Source organism: Branchiostoma lanceolatum, chromosome 19, assembly GCF_035083965.1.
Source record: "Branchiostoma lanceolatum isolate klBraLanc5 chromosome 19, klBraLanc5.hap2, whole genome shotgun sequence".
Taxonomy (NCBI): domain Eukaryota; kingdom Metazoa; phylum Chordata; class Leptocardii; order Amphioxiformes; family Branchiostomatidae; genus Branchiostoma; species Branchiostoma lanceolatum.
Window position 1 is genome coordinate 1,554,456 of NC_089740.1, and position 23,633 is coordinate 1,578,088.

Sequence of the window (23,633 nt, forward strand, 5' to 3'; positions counted from 1 at the left end):
AGGGAAGCCCCTGTAGCACAGCTGGTAGCAGCCTCACAGTTGAGCTCCTGGTGACAATTAGTTGGTAAGTGGGAGACCTCGATTCATTCCTGGGTCAGGACATCTCGGTTGGGGCTGCACCCGTCTGTCGGAAGGGTCGTAAAATGGGGGCCCCGTGTTCGAGGAGGTGCCTCAAGAACGTTAAAGGGGAAGGGTAACAAACCCCCCTAATACATAGTAAACCCCGCTGCGGAATCTGCAAGGAAGCTGCCGTATGTGATCCATTAGGCACTTCTGAACAAACAAACAAACAAACAAACAAACAAACAAACAAACAAACGAACAAACGAACAAACGATGCAGTAACACACACATAATGACATCTAGGGTGGTTTGTATTCAGCGTTTAGAGGTAAAAAAAGTGGCGTGGCGTCACGACTAGGGTTGGTTTATATCCCAATCATCTCACACCTGCTACATAGGACCTCTGCAATTGCTTACTTATCAACTCTCAAACAGTACAAGCAAAGAGACACATGAAGCCCCTATCACACTGGACCCACGGCACGTTGGCGGCGTCGCTGCGACGGGGTGAATTGACAAAGCTCTCTACGAATCTCATCGCTAAAAAACGAATCTTTTTACGTTTTGTGTATTTTGTTGTCTTCTTAGTCACACTTGCACGTTTTGCATGGCATTCCCATTATAAAGTCAAAAGTAACACACAGACACAGGCACATACACACACACACATACACACACACACACACAGGCTAGCAGGCAAACACACTTAGGCACACACACACAGGCAAAAGGCACAGACACACACACACACAGGCACACACACAGACACAACACAGACACACACACACTCAGACACACAGTCACACTCAGACACACACGCGCGCGCGCGCACAAAGACACATACACACACAGGTACACATACACATACACACAGGCACACACACACACAGATACATACACACAGACGCACACAGACACACACACACACACAAACAAACACACACACACACACACGTATAGAGACACACATACACACACGTTAGAAGTAAAGCGATGAACCTCACGTTACTTGCCGTAAATGGAGAATCTGATGAAAAACAGAGGAGGAAACCACGTATTGCACGTGCTGACGTAAGTCCCGTTATCACGCATGGTCACCACGTGATGCCCATCTCCAATCGGACTCATATTTGCGAAGGTTATCTGTCCATCTCCTAATCCGGACAGTCCACAGGCCGGGTCACCAGATGACCAGCAGCTCAGGCAAAGTAAGTAGCGCATCTTTCATGTCTTTACAGAACGTTTCCAACTTCTTTTGATACCGGGAGGCAGGGACGGGAAGGCACACATACTTCTCTAGATCAGATCTCACCACGTTTTTCATTAAGGCTATTGTTTCCGTGTTTTTGGACAGCGGGAAGCTAGTTAGCGGGTAAAAACTAGCTTTAACATGACCGGGGAATGCCCGGTGCCATGTGCTTCGTACTCAGTACTCTGTGTTGGTCTTTGAATCAAGTTGCGATTTTATGCATATGGTCTTATATCATGTAATATGTACAAGAACGATGTATTTTTGAGACACGTTTCTCGTTTCGGCGTCGAATGGCCGAGTGGTAGGCTAGCGGACGTGAGATCGAGAGGTTCCAGGTTCGATTACTATTACAGTTGTTCTCGGCTAGACGTTGTGTCTCTTGGAAAGGCACTGTACACGAATTTACCACTCCACCCTGGTGTAAAAAAGCCGTGAGTTCGGTTGGAGAGGGATGGGCTCCGCCTTCCAATACCGTGCCCTAGACGGGACTTAATGTGACTCTTTCTAGTTTCTTATTTATTTGGTCCGACGCCTTCGGGTCATCCTTTGTTCACTTTTCCCAAAGGCACAACGTCGGGGCATGTCAGGGAATTCAAACCTCAAAACACCCTACCATTACGCCACGCTAAGCAATGGTTTTTGACAGCATGATATGTTCCCTTGTGTCCGTGTGCTGCAGATGGACATGAGGCTGGTTCTCCCGGTGTGTGTGGTCCTGCTGACCGTGTGGCTGGTGGTACCCGCTGACGGCACGGCCTTCTCCTGCCCCACCGACGCTTACGACGTCCCCACCCAGAACACACCTCCGTGTCCCAAAAAGTACGACAACACGCACTCAAAAAAGTCACAAAAACACCCCATGAAACTCCTTTCTTGTCGTACCCTCACAAAATGCCTGCCATACCCGGTACTTTTTGCCGTACCTCCTAGAAATTCTTGCCGTATCCGATAATTCTTGCCGTACCCTGTACTTTTGTGCCGTACCCAATGGCCGTAGCGGGTACGACAGGAAAAGACTAGAATTTCTGGCGGGTGGTTTACCGGGCGTGTACGACACTAAAGGAGTTTCATGGGGTGCCAAGGACAGATGCAATACAGGAATGACAGGGTTGGGAGTTAACTGATGATAAAACAAAACGATTTCATACGTGTCTGGCCACAAAATATATTCGTCAAGTAAGAAAACATTCTTTTGACATCCGGTTGAAATGATATCTTGTTTCTCATGCGTTATTTCGTGTTTGATAAAAACAATTAAAATACGGTCACAATAAAGACAGCTTTTGACTTGGGGTAATTTTTTTCTACTCTCTGGTTCTGTATTTCATGAATAGAATTTTTCCTAGATGAGAGTACATTTGAAACAAAGACCATAGTTGAAGTATCGGGATTGAAACACGCAGCCCTTCCCCCCAAACCAGCCGCGGTAAGCGGGACCTGACTTCTGACATCGCCGCCATGAAGACCGAGGTGGATGGACTTAAGGAGAAGGTGCAGAAAGCCAAGTCTGACAACAAGGATGATCAAATGGAGATGGAGAACAGCCTTAACGCGGAGAAGAAAAAGAGGTACAGAGCACCTTAGACTTTATCAGCTCCCCCTTTCGTAGTACATCGGGCCGTAGCCTGGTAACCACTCTCAACTTGCCTGCTTAAGGGACATTTCACCGGCCACAGGGACTGGGCAGCCTTTGTTTCCGACCGGCATTTCTAATCACTGCCGGCCCTTCGTGAGAAAAGTAACTGAAATCAACCCCGTAAAAATTTCTCCGGCTTACGCTGACGAACTGGGCGGGCGGGCAACACTCCCAGAACCGTAAAAAGAGGGTTACCAGGCTAACCGGGTCGCCTTTCTTTTCCACGTATCTTGAATTGTACAGTTTGGCCCTTAAGTCACATGGCATTATGTCCATGCATGGATAGATATTTCACAAAATTTCCATCAATTGAACAAAAAGCGCAGAAGAATGGCACGGAGAAAAAATAAAGCAACGCGAATAAAGAACTTGTTACTTATTATCTTTATCTTAAAAAAACACAAACAAACTAACTCACCATTAAGATAGTTCTATGTGCCAAATGGTTTACCGGCACCGATGGCTGGTTTGATGGCTCATGTCCAACAGAGGACAGTATGTTTAACCCGTCATGATCACGTACAGATGTTGGTATTGGTTGAAATACAGGGAAGATCTAGCCAATCAGCTGCCTGATATGATGAAGAAGGCTGACGATCTGAAGACAGCGGCAGAAGATGACATTGACAACTTGAAAACCGGCCAATCAGAGGCTCTGAAACAACTCAAGGCCAAACTACAGGACCTCAAACAAAAGGTTTTTTTGAACTTCTGACAAAACATTTTATCCCAAGAGCTAATTAGTACCGATAATGCAAGTCACTGAAGAAAAGGCGCCCCCTTCATCATAAAGATATACAAATGCAATGTTATGTTATTGTGCCGTAGTTTGTCACCTCCGTGAAAATAGAGGTATAGTTTTTGGCTCCGTTTGTTTGTGTGTAACTATGTGTTTCCGCAGTAATTACCTGATATGAATGGAAAGATACTTCATATAGGTGTTGTGAACACAAAGGTCAAGGTCGAGATTGGGCCTCTTGCCAGTGAACCTTGGTACTGCAGCAGAACTTCCAATTTTTGTATCTTTTTGTTTGGGCCCCCTTGTAGCTTGCTATTGAACTGCAGGGGCGTTTTTGTCAAAACATTTCAAAAATGATAATTGCCTTGATGACAACTCTTAACATCTCATGAAGCTATGAGGTCTCGGAACACATGTTCTATTTGAACTATCTCAAAAATCACAAATATTATGCATCTATATCAGCATATGACTAATCCATTCGTTATTACAACAGGTTAATGACCTTGAAGCCAAGGTTAGAGATGGTGTCCGTATCGGTGAGGAGGAGAATAAAGCAGGGAAGGATAACACAGACGGCACCAGCAAACCTCCAAAGCAAAACAAGCCCAAGGATGTCCAAGGTATACATACCGACTTTCCTATTATACTGTCTTCAGTTGAAACCATCATTCAGCCCTTACCAGTGGCCATGCCATGGTGGCCGTGTGGTTAGGGTTGTTGACTCAGAGCCTGCGGGTACTGAGTTTGAATCCATGATAGTTCCTCATGGTTGTCACCTTGGGATTTTTACACTTTTCACCAATTTTCTTACTCTAATCACTGACAGGTGGAAATGGATAGGACGTTACCGGTAAATTGAGGTCCTGTGTTTGGGGAGAGCCCTACCTCGAATAGTGATGTCGTACAAAAAAAAAAAAAATCTGCAGCACACTTATCGAAAAGATTAGGCGTCCTTCCTTGTGTGAGTGGATCAAATAAATCTGTCCAGATGTGCAGCTTGTATTCTTCAGTACTAATGTGTTATACCTTGAGGAAATATAAAACCGAGTGTTCCCTTGAGAATGTAATAAATATAAACTTGATACTGAATTGAGTATCATAATTTCCCCCCACCCACAGACTGTGCACATATCCACGAGCAGAGCTCATCCAAACGGTCGGGTCTGTACAGCTCCATGGTGCCTGGGGTCCGGACCTCTGTCATCACCTACTGTGACATGGACAGCACCAAGGAGGGAGGGGGGTGGACTGTCATCCAGCGCAGACAGACGGGTGATTCTTTTGAAAGGTATGACGTCATCTAGCCTGTGCCACACAACCTCTTGTTATCAGGGGCTCATTTTGGACCTCCTCCATGGCAGCTTGTGGCCATACACCTTTAACTCGAGAGAACCATTCCCTTTCCTAGATTCACCAATAGGAGCTCTGGATTCTTAATCAATATGAAAACCCAGTTTTTTTCTGTCACTATGGATACCAGTTGTAACACTGCCAACACCATGGTAACAGACAGATCTCAGTCTGACAAAAATTGGTCCATGTTAATCATCATCATGTCGGATGGCTTACCCCGACCAAGGTTAAGCTCTCCCTCTCCATATGGCACGGTCCGCCATTAATACATGTTAATACCTACACATAATTCAACAGGATTATGATGTTCACAAATCTGTCCAGACTGAGAGATGTTGGCTGTCAAGCTTCTCGGAACCTGACCAGTGGAAGGGCTGCTAGAAGCACCATCGAGTCAGGCTGTATGAATAAAAGTCATACAGCTGAAATTCTATGGCCAATTTGTCATATGAAAGTATGAATAGACACAGGTACCTATGGGTCATTAGTGATCAACGTCTATTAATGATTGAGCAGCCAATAGCTAAACATGGCTCCACCAGAACTTGAAAACAAAACAGTCCCTCATGTTCAATTGTCCTTGTTGTGCAGGAAGTGGAATGAGTACAAACATGGCTTTGGTGACCCCATGGGCACATTCTGGTGGGGAAACGAGAAAGTTCACCAACTCACCCAGCAGAAACCCTACCAGCTCAGGGTGGAACTGCAGAACGCAGCGGGCATCAAGAGGGTCGCTTTGTACGACGACTTCAAGTTAGTAGCAACACTCTTTCAGTTTGAACTTCAGCAATTTTGAATCAATAACTCTAATCAAGATTATCACCATTTAGTATTCTTAGTATGAGAATAGTTGGAGGATGATTGCATGTTGCACAATGTGTTTGAATGTGTAGGCTGGAGGATGATGCCATGTTGCACAATGTGTTTGAATGTGTAGGCTGGAGGATGATGCCATGTTGTTTGTACATGTGTTTGAATGTGTAGGTTGGAGGATGATGCCATGTTGTACATGTGTTTGAATGTGTAGGTTGGCAGATGATTGCTATGCTGTAAATGTGTTTGAATGTGTAGGTTGGAGGATGATGCCATGCTGTACATGTGTTTGAATGTGTAGGTTGGCAGATGATTATCGCCCAGAGAAGTTTTTTTAAAAACGGAACCTCGTTGTTTTAAAACTTCTATAGATAAACGGCTCTTATGGTTAGATAACATGCGCTACAGTTCCATCACAACGACTGACGTAAATCTACGAGTTGATCTAAACATTCAGTTCATTGCTTTGGTAGGATGTGTATTGTGTTGTCTGGTTCGGTTTTTCTTAGACAGAAGCCACAAAAGCCCGGCGTTCAATGTTGTTGCTTTTTTGAATAGATGACCCATTTATTGATTGGGTATATTGATTGGATAATAGATTGCCATGTTGTACATGTGTTTGAATGTGTAGGCTGGAGGGTGATGTCATGTTGTACATGTGTTTGAATGTGTAGGTTGGATGGTGATGTCATGTTGTGCATGTGTTTGAATGTGTAGGCTGGAGGATGATGGCATGTTGTACATGTGTTTGAATGTGTAGGCTGTAGGATGATGGCATGTTGTACATGTGTTTGAATGTGTAGGCTGTAGGATGATGGCATGTTGTACATGTGTTTGAATGTGTAGACTGGAGGATGATGGCATGTTTTACATCTGTTTGAATGTGTAGGTTGGAGGATGATGGCATGTTTTACATGTGTCTGAATGTGTAGGCTGGAGGATTATGGCATGTTGTACATGTGTTTGAATATGTAGGCTGGAGGATGATGGCATGTTGTACATGTGTTTGAATGTGTAGGCTGGAGGATGATGGCATGTTGTACATGTGTTTGAATGTGTAGGCTGTAGAATGATGGCATGTTGTACATGTGTTTGAATGTGTAGACTGGAGGATGATGGCATGTTTTACATCTGTTTGAATGTGTAGGTTGGAGGATGATGGCATGTTTTACATGTGTCTGAATGTGTAGGCTGGAGGATTATGGCATGTTGTACATGTGTTTGAATGTGTAGGCTGGAGGATGATGGCATGTTTTACATGTGTTTGAATGCGTAGGTTGGAGGGTGATGTCATGTTGCACATGTGTTTGAATGTGTAGGTTGGAGGGTGATGTCATGTTGTACATGTGTTTGAATGTGTAGGTTGGAGGGTGAGGACAGTAAGTACACCCTGCATGTAGGGAAGTACTCCGGTACGGCTGGGGACGCCCTCAGGACTCACAACGGCAACAAGTTTAGCACCAAGGACCAGGACAACGATGAGTATGCACCAAGCAGGTAAGTACCAGCCGAGGGCAAACACACATTTCATTTGTCACTACAGTTAATATCCACCCTACAGCATCACCCATGGCTACCAGCAGTCTTTCACAGGATGCCTTATTCAGACTCTTCAGTACTGTATTTCAATTTTGCTCCAATATTCATTTGATAATAAATGAAAATAATAATGAATAGTAGAGAATGAAGTTAATATTCGTAGTGAACTGGATCGAATTCTGTGGGCCAGAGTTTGACCCTAGATTACCCCCATGGCCCCAGCTCGGACATGTTGTAAAGGGATTGCATTCATCTTTATGGATGGTGACATAAAGCTGGCGGCTACATGTATGAGGGAGTTTCATTCATACAACTCAAGAGCTGTATCGGGAGTAGTGGTGACCCGGTATATTATAATACATTATATATAAAAAACTAAGAAAGTTCATTGCACTATGCTAGCTAACGTTAGTCTCATGCTTGGTCCTCAGCCTGAGGTCCCCCGCTTTACCATACCAGTCTATGTTGACCAGTCTGGTAAGGTAAAGCGGGGGACCTCAGGCTGAGGGAGTTTTATTCTAACAACACCCTCTACTTCCCTTCCAGTTGTGCTGAAGGCTACAAGGGTGGCTGGTGGTACAACGACCACTGCTTCGACGGCAACCTGAACGCCGCGTATGAGAATGAGGCCACCGAGGGAACGCTTGGTTACTGGTTGTCCTTCAATGGATACAAGGGGCTGACGTACACAACCATGATGATCCGCCCCAGTGACTACAAACCAAAAACTAACTCAACCCCTTAAATTCATACTGAAACGGAATTGGTTTGCTAAAAAGCAGAATGTGTATTGGTACTCTCTAATGCAATATTGAAGTAAATATTGATCAAATAAGGTTTATGATAACTCACTCACTCACTCACTCACTCACAAACTTGAAATACTGTTTCAGATCAACAAGTCATGCTGTAAACATGATGCATTTGCTGTATACCTGGTGGTTTTACCAAACTGAGTACTCAGTCATAATCACTTCCAACCATAGCATAACTCTACAAGTAATTATTGTTTAATGAATACACGGATGAATAAACGTATTACATGAACTGATTATGACACCAGAAACTCTTCTTTGTGTGTATCTTTGAAACCATCATGATGCATGTACCATATGGCATGCTTTACCAGGGGTGTACGGTGTGTGTGCAGGAGTCCTTTGATGTCCTCCAACAGCTAGTCTAGAGTGGGATATATCCCTGATATTATATTATAGAGATCTCCACACTGCTGTCCTGGCTGTTTCTGGTAACTCCAAATCCTGGGCAATTTCTCAGCAGTTTGAAATTGGTGGTTGTCTGTTGAACAGTCTTCAATGTTACAGTTACTGTAAGTTACTGTAGTGAATTTCACTATCTAGACCCTGTATTGCTAATTGATTGACTGTGTACTATATGTTGTCAATGTACAATCATTTGTATCATTGTTTGTCTGTAGGCTATGGCTACTTGAGTGGCCAGAATTTAAGCACTTGCAGGTAAAGTCTAAACAAGGACACATTTTGTTTGAAACAAAGATGGCAAGGTGGTCTTGTGGCTTAAGGGTTGTTAAAATCTAAAGGTTCTGGGGTTGAATCCCTAGCGGGCCCCATTGTTGTGCCCTTGGTAAAGGCACTTTCCACCCTTTTTCTCACTCGACCCAGGTGAAAAAGAGTACCTACATGAAGGAACGTCCTTTCAGACGGGACACAAATCCTGCGTGATGTTGCATGTTTAAGGAGAGCTACACCTTAACCACATGAAAGAACCCATCCCATTTATTGAAATATTGACTTTTTGAGTCCTGTCTTACACCGATAGTACTTACTGTGCAAAACTCATACGATTTACCTGTTATGCAAACAAAGTGAGAGACAATGTCATCATTTTTTTGCAGCTTTATTTCTTCACTCCTCAGCAAACACAAAAAGCAAACTGACAAAGTAATCACACAGCCTCAAACCTTGAAACAGATCACCTGATAGACATTCCGTTTACTCTTCTTAAGAACATAGACATAATGTCACCCTAATGGTACACTCCAAAGTTCCTGTATGCAAACCTTAACCTGTCTTTCACCACTTGATCCATAGATTTACCAATTGAAATTTAACTGTTACAGTATCTTCCATCATTAACATATTTCTTACATGACCTGTTGGTATACTCAGTCTACTTATTTCATATTACAGAAATAATTACTTAGTTCAATACACACATAGAGATGCGAGATAGTGGTCTTCGATGCCCGACTAGCTTATTATGTTGTTACAACTCTGAGGCATGCTGTTGTATAAGAACATTATTTGCAATCAAAGATCCATTGTAATGATTTTGAGGTACACACTAGTCATGTATTATGCTTACTTGGTGTATATACTTTGGTGGGTGTAGATGTAGGTACGTCCTTTTATGCACAGTTGCACACATACATCAGATAGGAGACAATAGTTTAAAGTCCAGGGGTACACCCTCTCACAGCTGCTGCTATAATTTATTCTACCTGCACGATACGCAAGGTGTTGGTAAAACCAGGCCCCGGCCGCCAGCCAGTCACCACAACCACATTGTTACCTGGCTTCGCAAACCCTCTTGTCTTACCTGTGTAGGAGAACATAATCAAAAAATGTCTTTGATGATCAATTTAATATTGCTAACACTATGAATTAAGGATTAAACTTTACGTCCAACACAAGAATGAATTGGGACTTACCCAAATTTTCACGGAATGGACCCGTCTACTCCTGGAACGTGACGTCAGAGACACGTGACCGTAGTAGCGGGTCATACGTGCCAGATAACATGTGTCGCCCCCCCCCCTCTCTCTGTTCAAGGTAGGTCTGTGAGCTCTAATGTAGACCGCCTCCTTCACTCCTCTTAGAGCTCACAGACCTACGTTGAACAGAGACGGGGGGCGACACAAATTATCTGGCACGTATGACCCGCTACTACGGTCACGTGTCTCTGACGTCACGTTCCAGGAGTAGACGGGTCCATTCCGTGAACAAGGTTGACGGAGTCAGCCGAAAATTTGGGCAAGTCCCAATTAATTCTTGTGTTGGATGTAAAGTTTAATCCTTAAATGATAATGACTTTTACCAACACAGATGAACTTTCATGCTAATTTATAACACGTTCATAAACTAGCATGTAGAACAAATTATGTCAATCACAATTGAAAGATCATACATGTACATTGTATAGAAGACAATGTCATTTATTGTATGATTTGCAATTGGCAAAATGGCGCAAAATAGTGCTAAGCAGCACAATCACTGCAAATCTGGGCCCTGGGCTTGAGACAAAGAATAAATAAATCTTCTTTGGCTGAATTTAAATCATTGTACATTGCTTTTAATTCGGTGGCAACACTGCAATTTTCAACAAACTTTATGACTTGTATCTGATTTGGAGCCTAAACAGAATGCGACATTTTGGGCGCAGCCATTTTGTTTGTAGACTGGTCACATATTTTATCAATGCGTCGCACGTCAGCGTGACCGCAAGGGAAAATTGAAGAAGAAAAAAACACGCAAAGTTGGCGCAATTTGGTGGAGTGAGATGTCGACTTTAGATGTACAATTCAACCATTTTACCTGCAGTCATACAGTACTTTATCACTTCATCATGACTCCTGACATGAGCAAAATTGGGCTCATCTATTACAATTCTTTTAACAATTGTGCCTGGATATCCCTATTCTTGCGTGTGCTCAGGGCTTTGTCTAAAGAGGATAACAGGGGCACCCATGCCTCGACAGTGCGCCCCTTACCTCAGGTTTCTCTGACAAGCAGAAAGGCAGTAGAATATAATGCCTCAATTTAACTAAAACTTGGCACCACCCCTCCACACCATCCCCCGCTTGGTTGTTTTGTTTACTCTCAATGCTCCCCCTTGAAATTTTACCCTTCCTTTCTCTCCCTATTAGTATAACTTAAATGTTTAAGAGACCGAGATGTACTTTGCACCTTCGGTTAACTGTTGCAATGTCAGTTGGTCTCCATGTACACTTACCATATAGATAGTCAATCAACTTCCATTCAATTTATGTCTCCCCTATGACATACACAGTCGCTGTACTATATGATTGTGTTAGAATTAAGATAACTGAATGATATAGTTAGAACAATACTGCAACACAGGTTAGAAAGCATATAGAAAACCTGTAACACGTGTTAGACAGAATAGCACAGAATTTATTTGTTACAGAATGTGCAAAAGGAAAATGCATCTAAGTCTCAGCTCATGCAGTGCAAAACAAAACAAAATGAAGAATATATTCGACTATGATGGAACCTGAAACTCTTTCCAGGTCAAAGGGCACCAATGTGTTAACTGCTGATCCACAGTAGTCAATGAACAATATCTCTGTTCACTTTGTACTCATTGACAAGCAGTTTTGTAATCAGCACCAATGAAGCATTCAATGACTTAATTTCTTCTGTTCATTAAATTTTGCTTCTAGCATGATTTTAGTATTTTTAGAATTATGAGCCAGTTTGTTATTTGGCACATACATATTCCATAAATGATCTATAATTTAGAGAAAAAGGCTTATTGTATAAGTTCAAAGCATAATTTCTTCTTTAAGAAAAAGGCAGTCAAGTCTGTACAACACACCTTGTTTTATATTTTAGATTAAAATTAGGCGGTCACAGACTTCAATCAGAGTGAGTCATGTTTAATTAAGTTAAACGTACAATAAAATCAAAATGTGAAAATTTTTTGTTTGAATAATGCCCACAATTCTGAAACATAAGATCGATTTTCAGATTTTTGGCACAACGAAGGAGTAATTCATTAGGCTCAATCAAGTCAGGTTTTCATTAGCAGTTACTGATTTTGATGTTATCTAATCATTAATGATTTAAAAATCATTACATTCATAATTTCTTCACAAACCAATTAATAGTCTTGATTTTTGAATGATTTGAATTTTCATTATTGCCAAAGGAACTTGATTTTGTTCCGACACACAACAATGTCACCTGCGTTTCGTACAGGCCTTAGTCCCGAATGTATTTGATACGCATCGTGTTGGTGAACCCTGACCCCGGCCGCCAACCTGTCACAATCACGACGGTATCCCCGACTTTCAGCAGCTGCAGGGGGCAGCTTTTAGCTGTGGGCAGAAATGAACATTCATCCATCATGCCACTGTTCCTCATGCTGCTCAACCACAGGGCTGCCTTTGCACCAATTTCATGAAATCCGTACAAATTTTATGACAAACGCACAAATCACCATGGGAACACGCACAAATCTTATGGAAAACGCAGTTCGTTATGCAAACCGGCCAACAGCTGCCCGGCTCACGTGACAAAGCGGTATAGATAGTGCTTCATGCGTTTTCATATCAGATTGGTACGTTTTCGCATAGTGACTGATGCGTTTGTCATAAGATTCCTACAGATTTCATAAAATTCTTGCAAATACTTACTATATACTTTAGGCACCCCTGAACGAGCATGTACAGATAACGTAGAGGCCCAACTTACTCTCTGGTCTGACATCTTAGTCCTCAACAGTTAACAAACGTATGGTGTTGATGTGACCTGAACCTGGCATCCACCCAGTCAGAACGACCACAGTGTTGCCAACTTTCACGAAATTGCGCTGTCGGGCTGTGAAAGGGCACACGCAATGAAGGTCACGTACTAGCAAGTGCGGCAGGTTAAATAAGAGCAAGAGAGATCCCACCATCACTGCTCTAACCTCTTTCAAACTTGGTGCAAAAAAAGCATTTTAGAGAATGTGAAAAGCAAGGAAAAACATTTGACGAGTAACATTTGGAAGGAAGAAAGTGGCATACATATTTAAACAATGTGTTAAGATTCTACACAGACACGACTATACTTTATGTTCTTTTGAATCAATAACAGTTTATCGTAATTCCTTCTCCATTCTGATCATGCGTTACCAAGGAAACAAAACTTGACAGATCATACATGTATGATCCACCTTAAGTAACCAACTGGTGGGTCAATAAAGCTAACTTTTTTCCAGTCATTCATCTAATGTGTAGTATCGGCCCCATTCAACTTTGTAAAAGTTTGTTGTTTTTCAAGTTTTACACAATACAAAACACTTAATTCATTAAAACATGCATTGGATGGAACATAATATAACAAAACAGTCCATGAACACAAAGAGAAACTTAAAGTACTACAGAATCAAAACATTGAAACAAAGAAATACTAATTATTAGATATAACGTCATACAAAATAAGTCATTTTGGAACAGTTACTGAAATAGAGAACAGCATAACAATCAAAACCAACAATACTATAAACAGTCATACTCTTCTCCATTCCAGGGTTGGAATTTATAGATACTAAAGTCTAAACAGCTTTTGGACAGATGTCTGAAAAGACAGGTACCGGCATACATGTATTTTTCTGGGCAGTGCTATAGACTAACTCGTACCTGTTCACTTTATAGTATCCACAACACATTGTGAAGGACTGCTTCCTCTTTTGCTCTGTTATGTTCAACAGGGACTTAGAGAAACTGGACCACTGTCACTCCACCAAGGATGAACTGAACTGTACTGATTAGGGTAATCTACCTAATTTTCTCCTATTAGAATGTCTCCACTAATGAGTGTCAAAAATGGACAACTTAACTATCTTAATTGGGAAAGTGTCAACTGGTTTTTGACTAGAATATTGCATGCTATAATGGACGTAAACTTTGATGATTATGAAATACAATAAAAGAGTTAATGTAGAAGGAATTGTACATGTGTGCGTTTTAGTTGATATTTCATACCAAATGTTGCAATTTAAGAACAAAGGATATTTGGGAATTTAGGAATCTCAGTCACATCTCTTTCCCATCTCTAGTTAGCACTAAGGTGAAGTCCTGAAGGACGTTTACAGAATAGAACAGCTTAAAGTCTCAAGATCGATTCTGAACAAAACAGTGTAGAGATTCTTTAACAAAATACAACTTTTGCTTCTGCTGCGAACAGAACTTACAACATTTTTGCTATAGCTTGCTGAACAGTGGTGGTGGAAAAAATGCCAAGCAAAATGGATTGAAGTCAGAACCCAGAGCGAATAATAACAGGACCAGACGTGGAGTATTGAAGAATGTTACTGACCATACTCGATGCAGTAGGTCACCCTGGCCTCCACATCGTCCACCCAGTTGTCTTTGCGCTGGTCCTCGGGGTACCACAGCGGGTGGATTCCTCGCCACAGGTGCATCTGTCGGGCGACCTGCGCCTCACGAGTCACGGCCAGGATCGGGCAGCGCGGGCGGAAGTGGGACAAGTCTGCCGCAGATCTGATGGAAAATGGTTAGAAGAAGTTTGTCAGAAAAATGGTCGGTAAGAATCTGTCCACACTTGGGATATAATTGGGCATGTCCCTGTGGTGCAAGCGGTAACGCAACCCCGCTGCTTCGCCATCTGGATCAAATTCCGTGGATCCTAAGGGCCCGGGTTCAATCCTAAGGGTCGACTCTCGAGCTCGGACATGTTGTAAGGGATTGCATTCGTCATTTCGGATGGTGACGTAAAGCCGGGGGCCCCGTGTATGAGGGAGCTTCGTGCGTAAGCCTCAAGCGTCAAACCTCTGCACATAAAAGAACCCAACACACTTATCAAGAAGAGTAGGGGTGACCCGGTGTGCCAAAAACGCGAGCCGTGGCGAAGCCGCATTGCACTACCACTAGCTACTTGAAAAAGCATCATGCTTCACCTCAATTGAGGATGACTGCTTTACTCATTTTTTTTACAGTCATCTGTGAGGATCCACGGCAGTTGTCACAGAAAAAGAAGGTATTCAGACTGTTTCTGTATGGCATTGATTGACCAAGTGGTGAACATGAGATCTAGAGGTCATGGTCAATTCCTGGCTAGGCACTATGTCCTTGGGATAGGCACTTAACACAACTCTCCTCACATCAAACATAGGTCTAAAAATGGGTACCTGACTTCGGTTGGGTAGGTAAAAAATCATAAAAGGCAGTGAAAGGAGAGGGATGGGCTCTGCCTTCCAATACCTGGGCCCTTGACACAGTGGATGAAGAACTCACTGTCCTTACGGCCTCAAAAAGGCTATGGGACTAACTTTATCTACCTACCTTTACATGTATCTTCAAGTTGACTACTTATCATCATGATAACACAGTGACCTGTATGTTTCAATCTATCAAAGACAGGCGTGTGCAGTTATCAATGGTACAATAATTTGTAAACTGATTCCAGATTAAAGTAAAGAGACCTGAGGAGAGGAGGCTGGGTCCTACTTACTTCCCCGACCTGGTGACCACGATGATAGCGGCGGCCTGACAGCTGAAGGAGGCCTGCACGGCAGCCACGGCGGCGGACTGGGTGGGGTCGCTGGCCTCCCACAGGATCTCATTACGCAGCTCCTCAAACACCTGCCGATGGAACATGGCCGACTCCGCTTCACGCGCGATCTACAGAAAAAATTGTACAGGTTATAGTGATTCAATAAAGCAAACAAACAACATATTCAAAATATTCCTCTTCTTTGTTATATTAATTCAAGGCTACTGGGGTTACAACATCTACTCTTAGACCACTAAACCAGGATATGGATGGGGGAAATACAAACTCAGTCAAAACACAAAATCAATCTGTGCTCTCTTTGCATGGAAGGTCACATAATTGTACTTACGGCATGCATCATCTTGACACTTGGTATTGGGTAGAGTCCCTTTGCCGTCTCCCCTGACAACATGACACAGTCAGCTCCATCAAGAACAGCATTGGCAACATCACTACCCTCCGCACGGGTGGGGCGTGGCTTCCCAATCATACTCTCCAACATCTACAACAACAACAACAAACATTACAACATCACTCCCCTCCGCACGGGTGGGGCGTGGCTTCCCAATCATACTCTCCAACATCTACAACAACAACAACAAACATTACAACATCACTGCCCTCTGCATGGGTGGGGCGTGGCTTCCCAATCATACTCTCCAACATCTACAACAACAACAACAAACATTACAACATCACTGCCCTCTGCACGGGTGGGGCGTGGCTTCCCAATCATACTCTCCAACATCTACAACAACAACCATTACAACATCACTGCCCTCTGCACGGGTGGGGCGTGGCTTCCCAAACATACTCTCCAACATCTACAACAACAACAACAAACATTACAACATCACTGCCCTCCGCACGGGTGGGGCGTGGCTTCCCAATCATACTTCATAGGAGGTCAGAGGTCACGGCAGCGACCGGTGGTGGATTTTTGGTGCTCCGCATTTTTTCTCCATAACGGCCATTTCTCTCCATTACAGCCCCTTCTGAATCTGGTAGCGAGGTAACCACACACACACACGTAGTCTAGATGACATTCTCGTAGTATTTTATCACTTTTTTTTGTTAGATAGATAGAAATTACGATGAAGGAGGGAGGGCGCGCGCGTCGGGTAGCCATGACGCGGCGCCATGTTGGATTCAACCTACTGCTTTTTGCCATGATACTCACGATCTATCGTCACTTTATCTGCGCAACTAGACATCTAGAACATGCAGACAACATCACTAGAGGGTTAAATGTTTTCTTTAGCAAAGGAGGCAACATGCCCCACTCGCCGAGCTTGCTCGGCTTGGGGTTGACGATGCTGGGCAGACCTCAAAGTACTAAACTCACCAGAGGCTACGGGGCGCCGGTACCACTGGGTTTCAAGGGCCCCTCGGGTTTCCTGATGGCCATCCTCATGATATCTGGCGATGTCCACAGTAACCCTGGCCCAGTAAGATACCCTTGTGGTGGTTGCGGTCGTGCCGTGGCCAACAATCATAGAGCAATGCAATGTGATCACTGCGATCAATGGGTTCATATTAAATGCTGTGGAATAGGAGATAAAATGTATAGGCACTACCAAAATTCATCTTGTTCGTGGATTTGTAATAATTGTGGCATGCCCAGCTTCACCTCCAGTCTGTTTGACTTTCATTCCTGGATCAGTGATAGAGAGGGCTCCTTCTATGGACCCCTACTGGACAGGGATGAAAGCTTCAGCAGTATTTCACACATGTCATCTGATCCCATTACAGGAACCCCATCTTCAGTTAACTTATCCGCAAACCACTCACAGAACTCTTTCAATGAAAGTGACAGCATCCAATCCTTCAACCCTACATTCACCTCCTCCCCCTGTACTACCCAGTCCCGAGGCAAAGGTAAGGGAACCTTACAACATTTACGTATATTATCCATGAACTGTAGAAGCATAAGAAGCGAGAGGAAGAATGCACTATTTAGGGCAACAATAGAGACTGAAAACCCAGATGTCATATGTGGTAATGAATCATTCTTAGACCCAGAGGTTGCAAACGGTGAAGTCTTCCCTGATGGGTATGATATATACCGTAAGGATAGGAACAGTCAGGGAGGGGGAGTGTTCATAGCAGTGAAATCTGATCTAGTCTCGACCCCAACTCATGACCAATCAGAAGCAGAAGTAGTATGGGCAACAATACAGCAGGCTGGCTACAGGCCCATATGCATTGGCTCAGCATATAGGCCCCCCAGCTCCGACTTACAATATATGGACACACTGTCCCAAGCGATTGAACACATAATAGCAAAACCGTCACCGCCTATTCTAGCTCTGTTTGGGGATTTTAATCTCCCAGACATAAACTGGGAAACACATCCCGCCATAGTTAACCCATCCCCCCAATACAGAATGGCAATTAACCAGAAATTCATTGAAACAGCACAGGAGGTAGATCTAACCCAAGTAGTCCTCACGCCCACAAGGGGAAGCAATATCTTAGACCTTGCGCTCTTCTCTAACTCAGATTTAGTACAGCACGTGGAAACTATCCCGGGAATAAGCGACCATGAGGCAGTTTCAGTAACCATGAAAACTCATATTAAACCGAACAAAAAGAAACCTCGGATAGTGAACATCTATAAAAAGGCAGATAAATCAGGACTATCTAAAGGACTACTAGAACTAGGGGAACAGTTCAAGGAAAGAAAACCCTCCAATTTCAGTGTGGAGGAGAACTGGGAATATTTCACCAAGGGCCTAAAACAACTGATGCTTAAACATATTCCACAAAGAAAGCTGTCAGGAAGACACCACTGCCCGTGGGTATCAGCAGCACTCAAGAGAGCTATAAAGAAAAAGAAAAAGCTATACAAGAGAGCTAAAGAATCTATGTCTGAACTTGACTGGGACAGATTCAAGAAGCTGAGGAAAGAGGTTAAACAGAGAATTAAGAAAGCACACTCAGAATATCTAAACAACATCATGAGCGAAGCTCTTGAAGACCCAAAGAAATTTTGGAACTATGTGAAATGTAAGAAACAGACAGCAACAGGGGTAGCACCCCTTAAACATCAAGATAAACTTGTTGCAGACAGCCAATCCAAAGCTGAGGCCCTCAACCAGCAATACAAATCAGTAATCACAGAGGAAGATCTCTCCAACATACCAGATTTAGATGAAAGCCCCTACCAAGACATGCCACAAATAAGTGTCACTCTTGAAGGGGTCCTAAAATTATTAGAAGGTATCAACCCTCGAAAAGCCGCAGGACCAGACCATATACCTTGCAGAATCCTCAGAGAATATGCCACAGAAGTAAGCCCTATGCTGCACTTCATATTTAATCAGTCCCTAGAAAAGGGGCAGGTCCCGGCAGACTGGAAAAATGCTTATGTTCACCCGATCATCAAGAAAGGCGATAGAAGTGACCCGGCGAACTATCGCCCAGTGTCCCTTACCAGCGTCAGCTGTAAATTACTAGAACATATTATGTATTCTGCAACTATGAAACATCTTGATAACCACCAAATCCTCCTCCCTACTCAGCATGGCTTTCGCGCTAAACACTCCTGCGAATCACAAGTCATATGCACCCTGTACGACTTGACTTCATGGTTTGACAAGGGCAGTCAGATAGATATGGCTATCCTAGACTTCTCCAAAGCATTCGACAGCGTCCCACATACCCGACTGTTAAACAAGTTAGAATTCTATGGTATAAGGGGGGGGAATCTGAGATGGATAAAAAATTGGCTACTAGACAGATACCAGCAGGTAATCGTGGACGGGGAAACATCGGAACCTACAACGGTCAGGTCAGGAGTGCCCCAAGGAACAGTCCTGGGTCCCCTTCTCTTCCTTTTATATATCAACGATATTAATGCAGGTATAACTTCCCAACTGCGACTCTTTGCGGACGACTGTCTCATATATCGTCAGATACACTCTGCGCAGGACCAGCAAATACTGCAAAATGATTTGAACTCACTGTGTTATTGGTCAGACACTTGGCAGCTTAGATTTAATGTTAAGAAATGTTGCATCATACATTTTCATAAACCACGTAAGTCTCCTGATTATATGTACACAATGTTCACAGAACCACTTGAGGTCAATGATCGACACCCATACCTGGGGATCATAATATCACAGGACCTCAAGTGGTCCCACCACATCAACCACATCACTGCAAAGGCTAACAGTACTCTGGGCTTCCTTAAACGAAACTTAAGGGGGGCTTCCAAAGAGGTAAGGGCCAAGGCTTTCACAGCACTCGTGAGACCCAAGCTGGAATATGCTGCTCCAGCTTGGGATCCACTAAAAAGGCAAGGCGCACAAACTAACACACTTGTCATGAGAATAAACTAGAATCTGTACAGAGGAGAGCCGCCAGGTTCATATACGGCGACTACAGACAGACCACTAGCGTCACTGAACTGCTAAGCAAGCTAGGGTGGCCCCTTTTACAAGAGCGCAGGAAATTCGCACGCCTGGTTCTTTTCTTCAAGTCTATCAACAATCTAGTCGCTATACCTTATCAAAACTACACCACCCAACACCTGAACAGGACACGAGGACATTCACATCGTTTCCAAACGCTTTTCTGCAGAACAGAAGTGTTCAGGTCAAGCTATTTCCCAAGAACTATCATGGAATGGAACCACCTACCAGCCAGCCTGGTGACAGCAGATTCTGTCAATCAGTTTAAGGTGGGGTTGGCCCAACACATGGGCCTCCCCACCCCCCAGTAGTTATATGCAAGAACTAAGGCGGCCCTCACTGCACTTTTTTTCTCCTTTATCTATATTATATTGTTCAGGTTGATTACTGTTAGGTAGTTTAAATTCTGCACTTTTTTTTGTTTGTTATGGAGCACCACCACCACCGGCCGCCTTAGGCGTGCACCCTGGGCGCGATACCTACACCGGGTTTTGCCCAGTACCGTATATGGATAGATATAGATAGATACTCTCCAACATCTACAACAACAACAACAACAACAAACATTACAACATCACTGCCCTCTGCACGGGTGGGGCGTGGCTTCCCAATCATACTCTCCAACATCTACAACAACAACAACAACAAACATTACAACATCACTGCCCTCCGCCCGTGCGGAGTGGGGCGTGGCTTCCCAATCATACTCTCCAACAACAACCGTTACAACATCACCACCCTCCGCACGGGTGGGGCGTGGCTTCCCAAACATACTCTCCAACATCTACAACAACAACAACAAACATTACAACATCACCACCCTCCGCACGGGTGGGGCGTGGCTTCCCAATCATACTCTCCAACATCTAAAACAACAACAACAAACATTACAACATCACTGCCCTCCGCACGGGTGGGGCGTGGCTTCCCAATCATACTCTCCAACATCTAAAACAACAACAACAAACATTACAACATCACTGCCCTCCGCCCGTGCGGAGTGGGGCGTGGCTTCCCAATCATACTCTCCAACATCTACAACAACAACAACAAACATTACAACATCACTGCCCTCTGCACGGGTGGGGCGTGGCTTCCCAATCATACTCTCCAACATCTACAACAACAAACATTACAACATCACTGCCCTCCGCAAGGGTGGGGCGTGGCTTCCCAATCATACTCTCCAACATCTACAACTGTGTTACAACAACAACAAACATAACAACATCACTGCCCTCTGCATGGGTGGGGCGTGGCTTCCCAATCATACTCTCCAACATCTACAACTGTGTTACAACAACAACAACAAACATAACAACATCACTGCCCTCTGCATGGGTGGAGCGTGGCTTCCCAATCATACTCTCCAACATCTACAACAACAACAACAAACATTACAACATCACTGCCCTCCACCCGTGCGGAGTGGGGCGTGGCTTCCCAATCATACTCTCCAACATCTACAACAACAACCGTTACAACATCACCACCCTTCGCACGGGTGGGGCGTGGCTTCCCAAACATACTCTCCAACATCTACAACAACAACAACAAACATTACAACATCACTGCCCTCCACCCGTGCGGAGTGGGGCGTGGCTTCCCAATCATACTCTCCAACATCTACAACAACAACCGTTACAACATCACCACCCTCCGCACGGGTGGGGCGTGGCTTCCCAAACATACTCTCCAACATCTACAACAACAACAACAAACATTACAACATCACTGCCCTCCGCACGGGTGGGGCGTGGCTTCCCAAACATACTCTCCAACATCTACAACAACAACAACAAACATTACAACATCACTGCCCTCCGCACGGGTGGGGCGTGGCTTCCCAAACATACTCTCCAACATCTACAACAACAACAACAAAGATAACAACATCACTGCCCTACCCACGGGTGGGGCGTGGCTTCCCAATCATACTCTCCAACATCTACAATCTACATCTAATCCCTCCCTGCATCTATGTGGATGTGGTGTGATAGATAAAACACAGTCTGTTACATCGGGCATAGACAGAATGGAGCTGTGAACCTGAGTAGCACAGATAACAGGCTTGCCCATCCTGTTGCAGCGACCAATCATCATCTTCTGTGCGATGAAGACCTTCTCCGCTGGGATCTCGATACCCAGGTCGCCACGGGCGACCATGATGCCATCACTGGCCTCCAGGATCTCATCAAATCTGAGGAACACGGAGATTCAATTCAGTTCAATTTGATGCCTCACTTTTCCTTTGACCTAAACTGTCAATATTCCAACATACACAACGTGGCCCACATCTTTGCACTCACAAGTAGTTACTTGCCTACAAGTACCTGCCTGCCTACATGCACAGGCCAGAAACTGGACCCTTGCTTTCTAGGTGAATCATACAAAGTCATGTAGTATTTACAGTAGTTACTTACAGATTATCATTATATTGACACAATTTTACAATATACAAGTCATGTACCAGCCAGAGGGCTGACGATGTTTTGTGGAAAAACAAAGGCAGCAATCATGTATAGGCTGCAGTGCATATGACACAGTCCCAAACAATGGTTTAGAATTATATAGGAATGTTAAACATTCCTTATATCTTAACATGTTGCCATATTTATGATATTCAATTTTAGTATTCTTACTAGTAGTCCTAGCTGACCTATCATAATCTTAACCTTCTCCCTGCTGTCTATTCTGTAATCATAACCAATAGAAAACAAATTTGGTCGTATCAATAGACAACATCAACAGGGAGAAGGTTAAAATGAATTCTAAGTCCCTAAGTTACTCCTTATTTATTAGGACTACATGCAATACAAGTTTGTTTTAAGCAACTGAGGAAGTTTGTTAACCCTTAAGCTGCCAGGTTTTTTAGCCAAGTAAAAATCAAAAATGTTTGACCCCTGACCTCCCTCACGAAACCCGCGAAACACCCGGCGGCTCTAACTCCCCTAACTTCCCAGCTTCGCGCGCTACACGCACGCAAAGCTGTTTTGTTCTGGGGAATACCCTATCCCGGTTATAACCGGGTCCAGCACACAAGGCATATTTCTGTATCCCTAATTAAGTCGGGACTGGCAGCTTAAGGGTTTTAATAAAAGAAAAATCTTTGTGAATTTCGTGCCAGAAAGTCAAAATGAACGATTCCCAGGAACAGCTTGAAAACAACAAGACAGTGTCTAGTTTAAAAGATCAACAAATTTAATTATTTTCTTTTCTGCAACCTAAAATGGCCAAGCCTAATGATAGCATTCAATAGAGTTACCATTACGTAAATTTACAGTAACTGTTATACTTATTTGCTCAACCAGAAATGTAAACCAAAGGACTCCTTTGCCCAACGTGCACTTGATAGCTGAACTAGATGAGCACTGATGTTGAACTTCACCTGCGGACACCCTCGTGATTCTCCAGCTTACTGATGATCTTGATGTTCTTGCCCTTCTCTCCGAGCACCTCCCGCACGGCGTGCACGTCTGCCGCTTTACGGATGAAGGAGGCAAACACCATGTCCACCTGTGATTAGTGGGCATCACTG

General features: G+C 43.7%; 2 protein-coding genes across 10 annotated transcripts in view; one reads left to right on the forward strand and one right to left on the reverse strand.

Annotated features, from left to right (window-relative positions):
• The first annotated feature begins 1,145 nt into the window (after positions 1-1,145).
• On the forward strand, positions 1,146-8,449 carry LOC136425012 (techylectin-5A-like). The gene is made up of 9 exons (XM_066413713.1): positions 1,146-1,271; positions 1,995-2,134; positions 2,737-2,883; positions 3,501-3,648; positions 4,187-4,313; positions 4,813-4,981; positions 5,638-5,799; positions 7,222-7,356; positions 7,945-8,449. The coding sequence occupies exons 1-9, from the start codon at positions 1,251-1,253 to the stop codon at positions 8,141-8,143; spliced, it is 1,248 nt and encodes a 415-aa protein (XP_066269810.1). The 5' UTR covers positions 1,146-1,250; the 3' UTR covers positions 8,144-8,449.
• Positions 8,450-9,527: 1,078 nt separating this feature from the next.
• LOC136425007 (pyruvate kinase PKM-like) overlaps positions 9,528-23,633 on the reverse strand; it is a 34,538-nt gene continuing 20,432 nt past the window's right edge. For 4 of the 9 annotated variants that reach the window (XM_066413708.1, XM_066413709.1, XM_066413701.1 and 1 more), the window contains 7 exons: positions 23,484-23,611; positions 22,145-22,295; positions 16,027-16,179; positions 15,636-15,805; positions 14,481-14,665; positions 12,363-12,496; positions 9,826-9,975 (listed from right to left, as the gene is read on the reverse strand). In XM_066413708.1, coding sequence (XP_066269805.1) covers positions 12,381-12,496; positions 14,481-14,665; positions 15,636-15,805; positions 16,027-16,179; positions 22,145-22,295; positions 23,484-23,611 — 903 coding nt within the window. In that variant the 3' untranslated portion in view covers positions 9,826-9,975; positions 12,363-12,380. Of the gene's footprint in view, positions 9,976-12,362; positions 12,497-12,872; positions 12,999-14,480; positions 14,666-15,635; positions 15,806-16,026; positions 16,180-22,144; positions 22,296-23,483; positions 23,612-23,633 lie in introns of all 9 variants that reach the window. The other 5 variants (XM_066413706.1, XM_066413707.1, XM_066413702.1 and 2 more) reach the window with 4 other exon arrangements.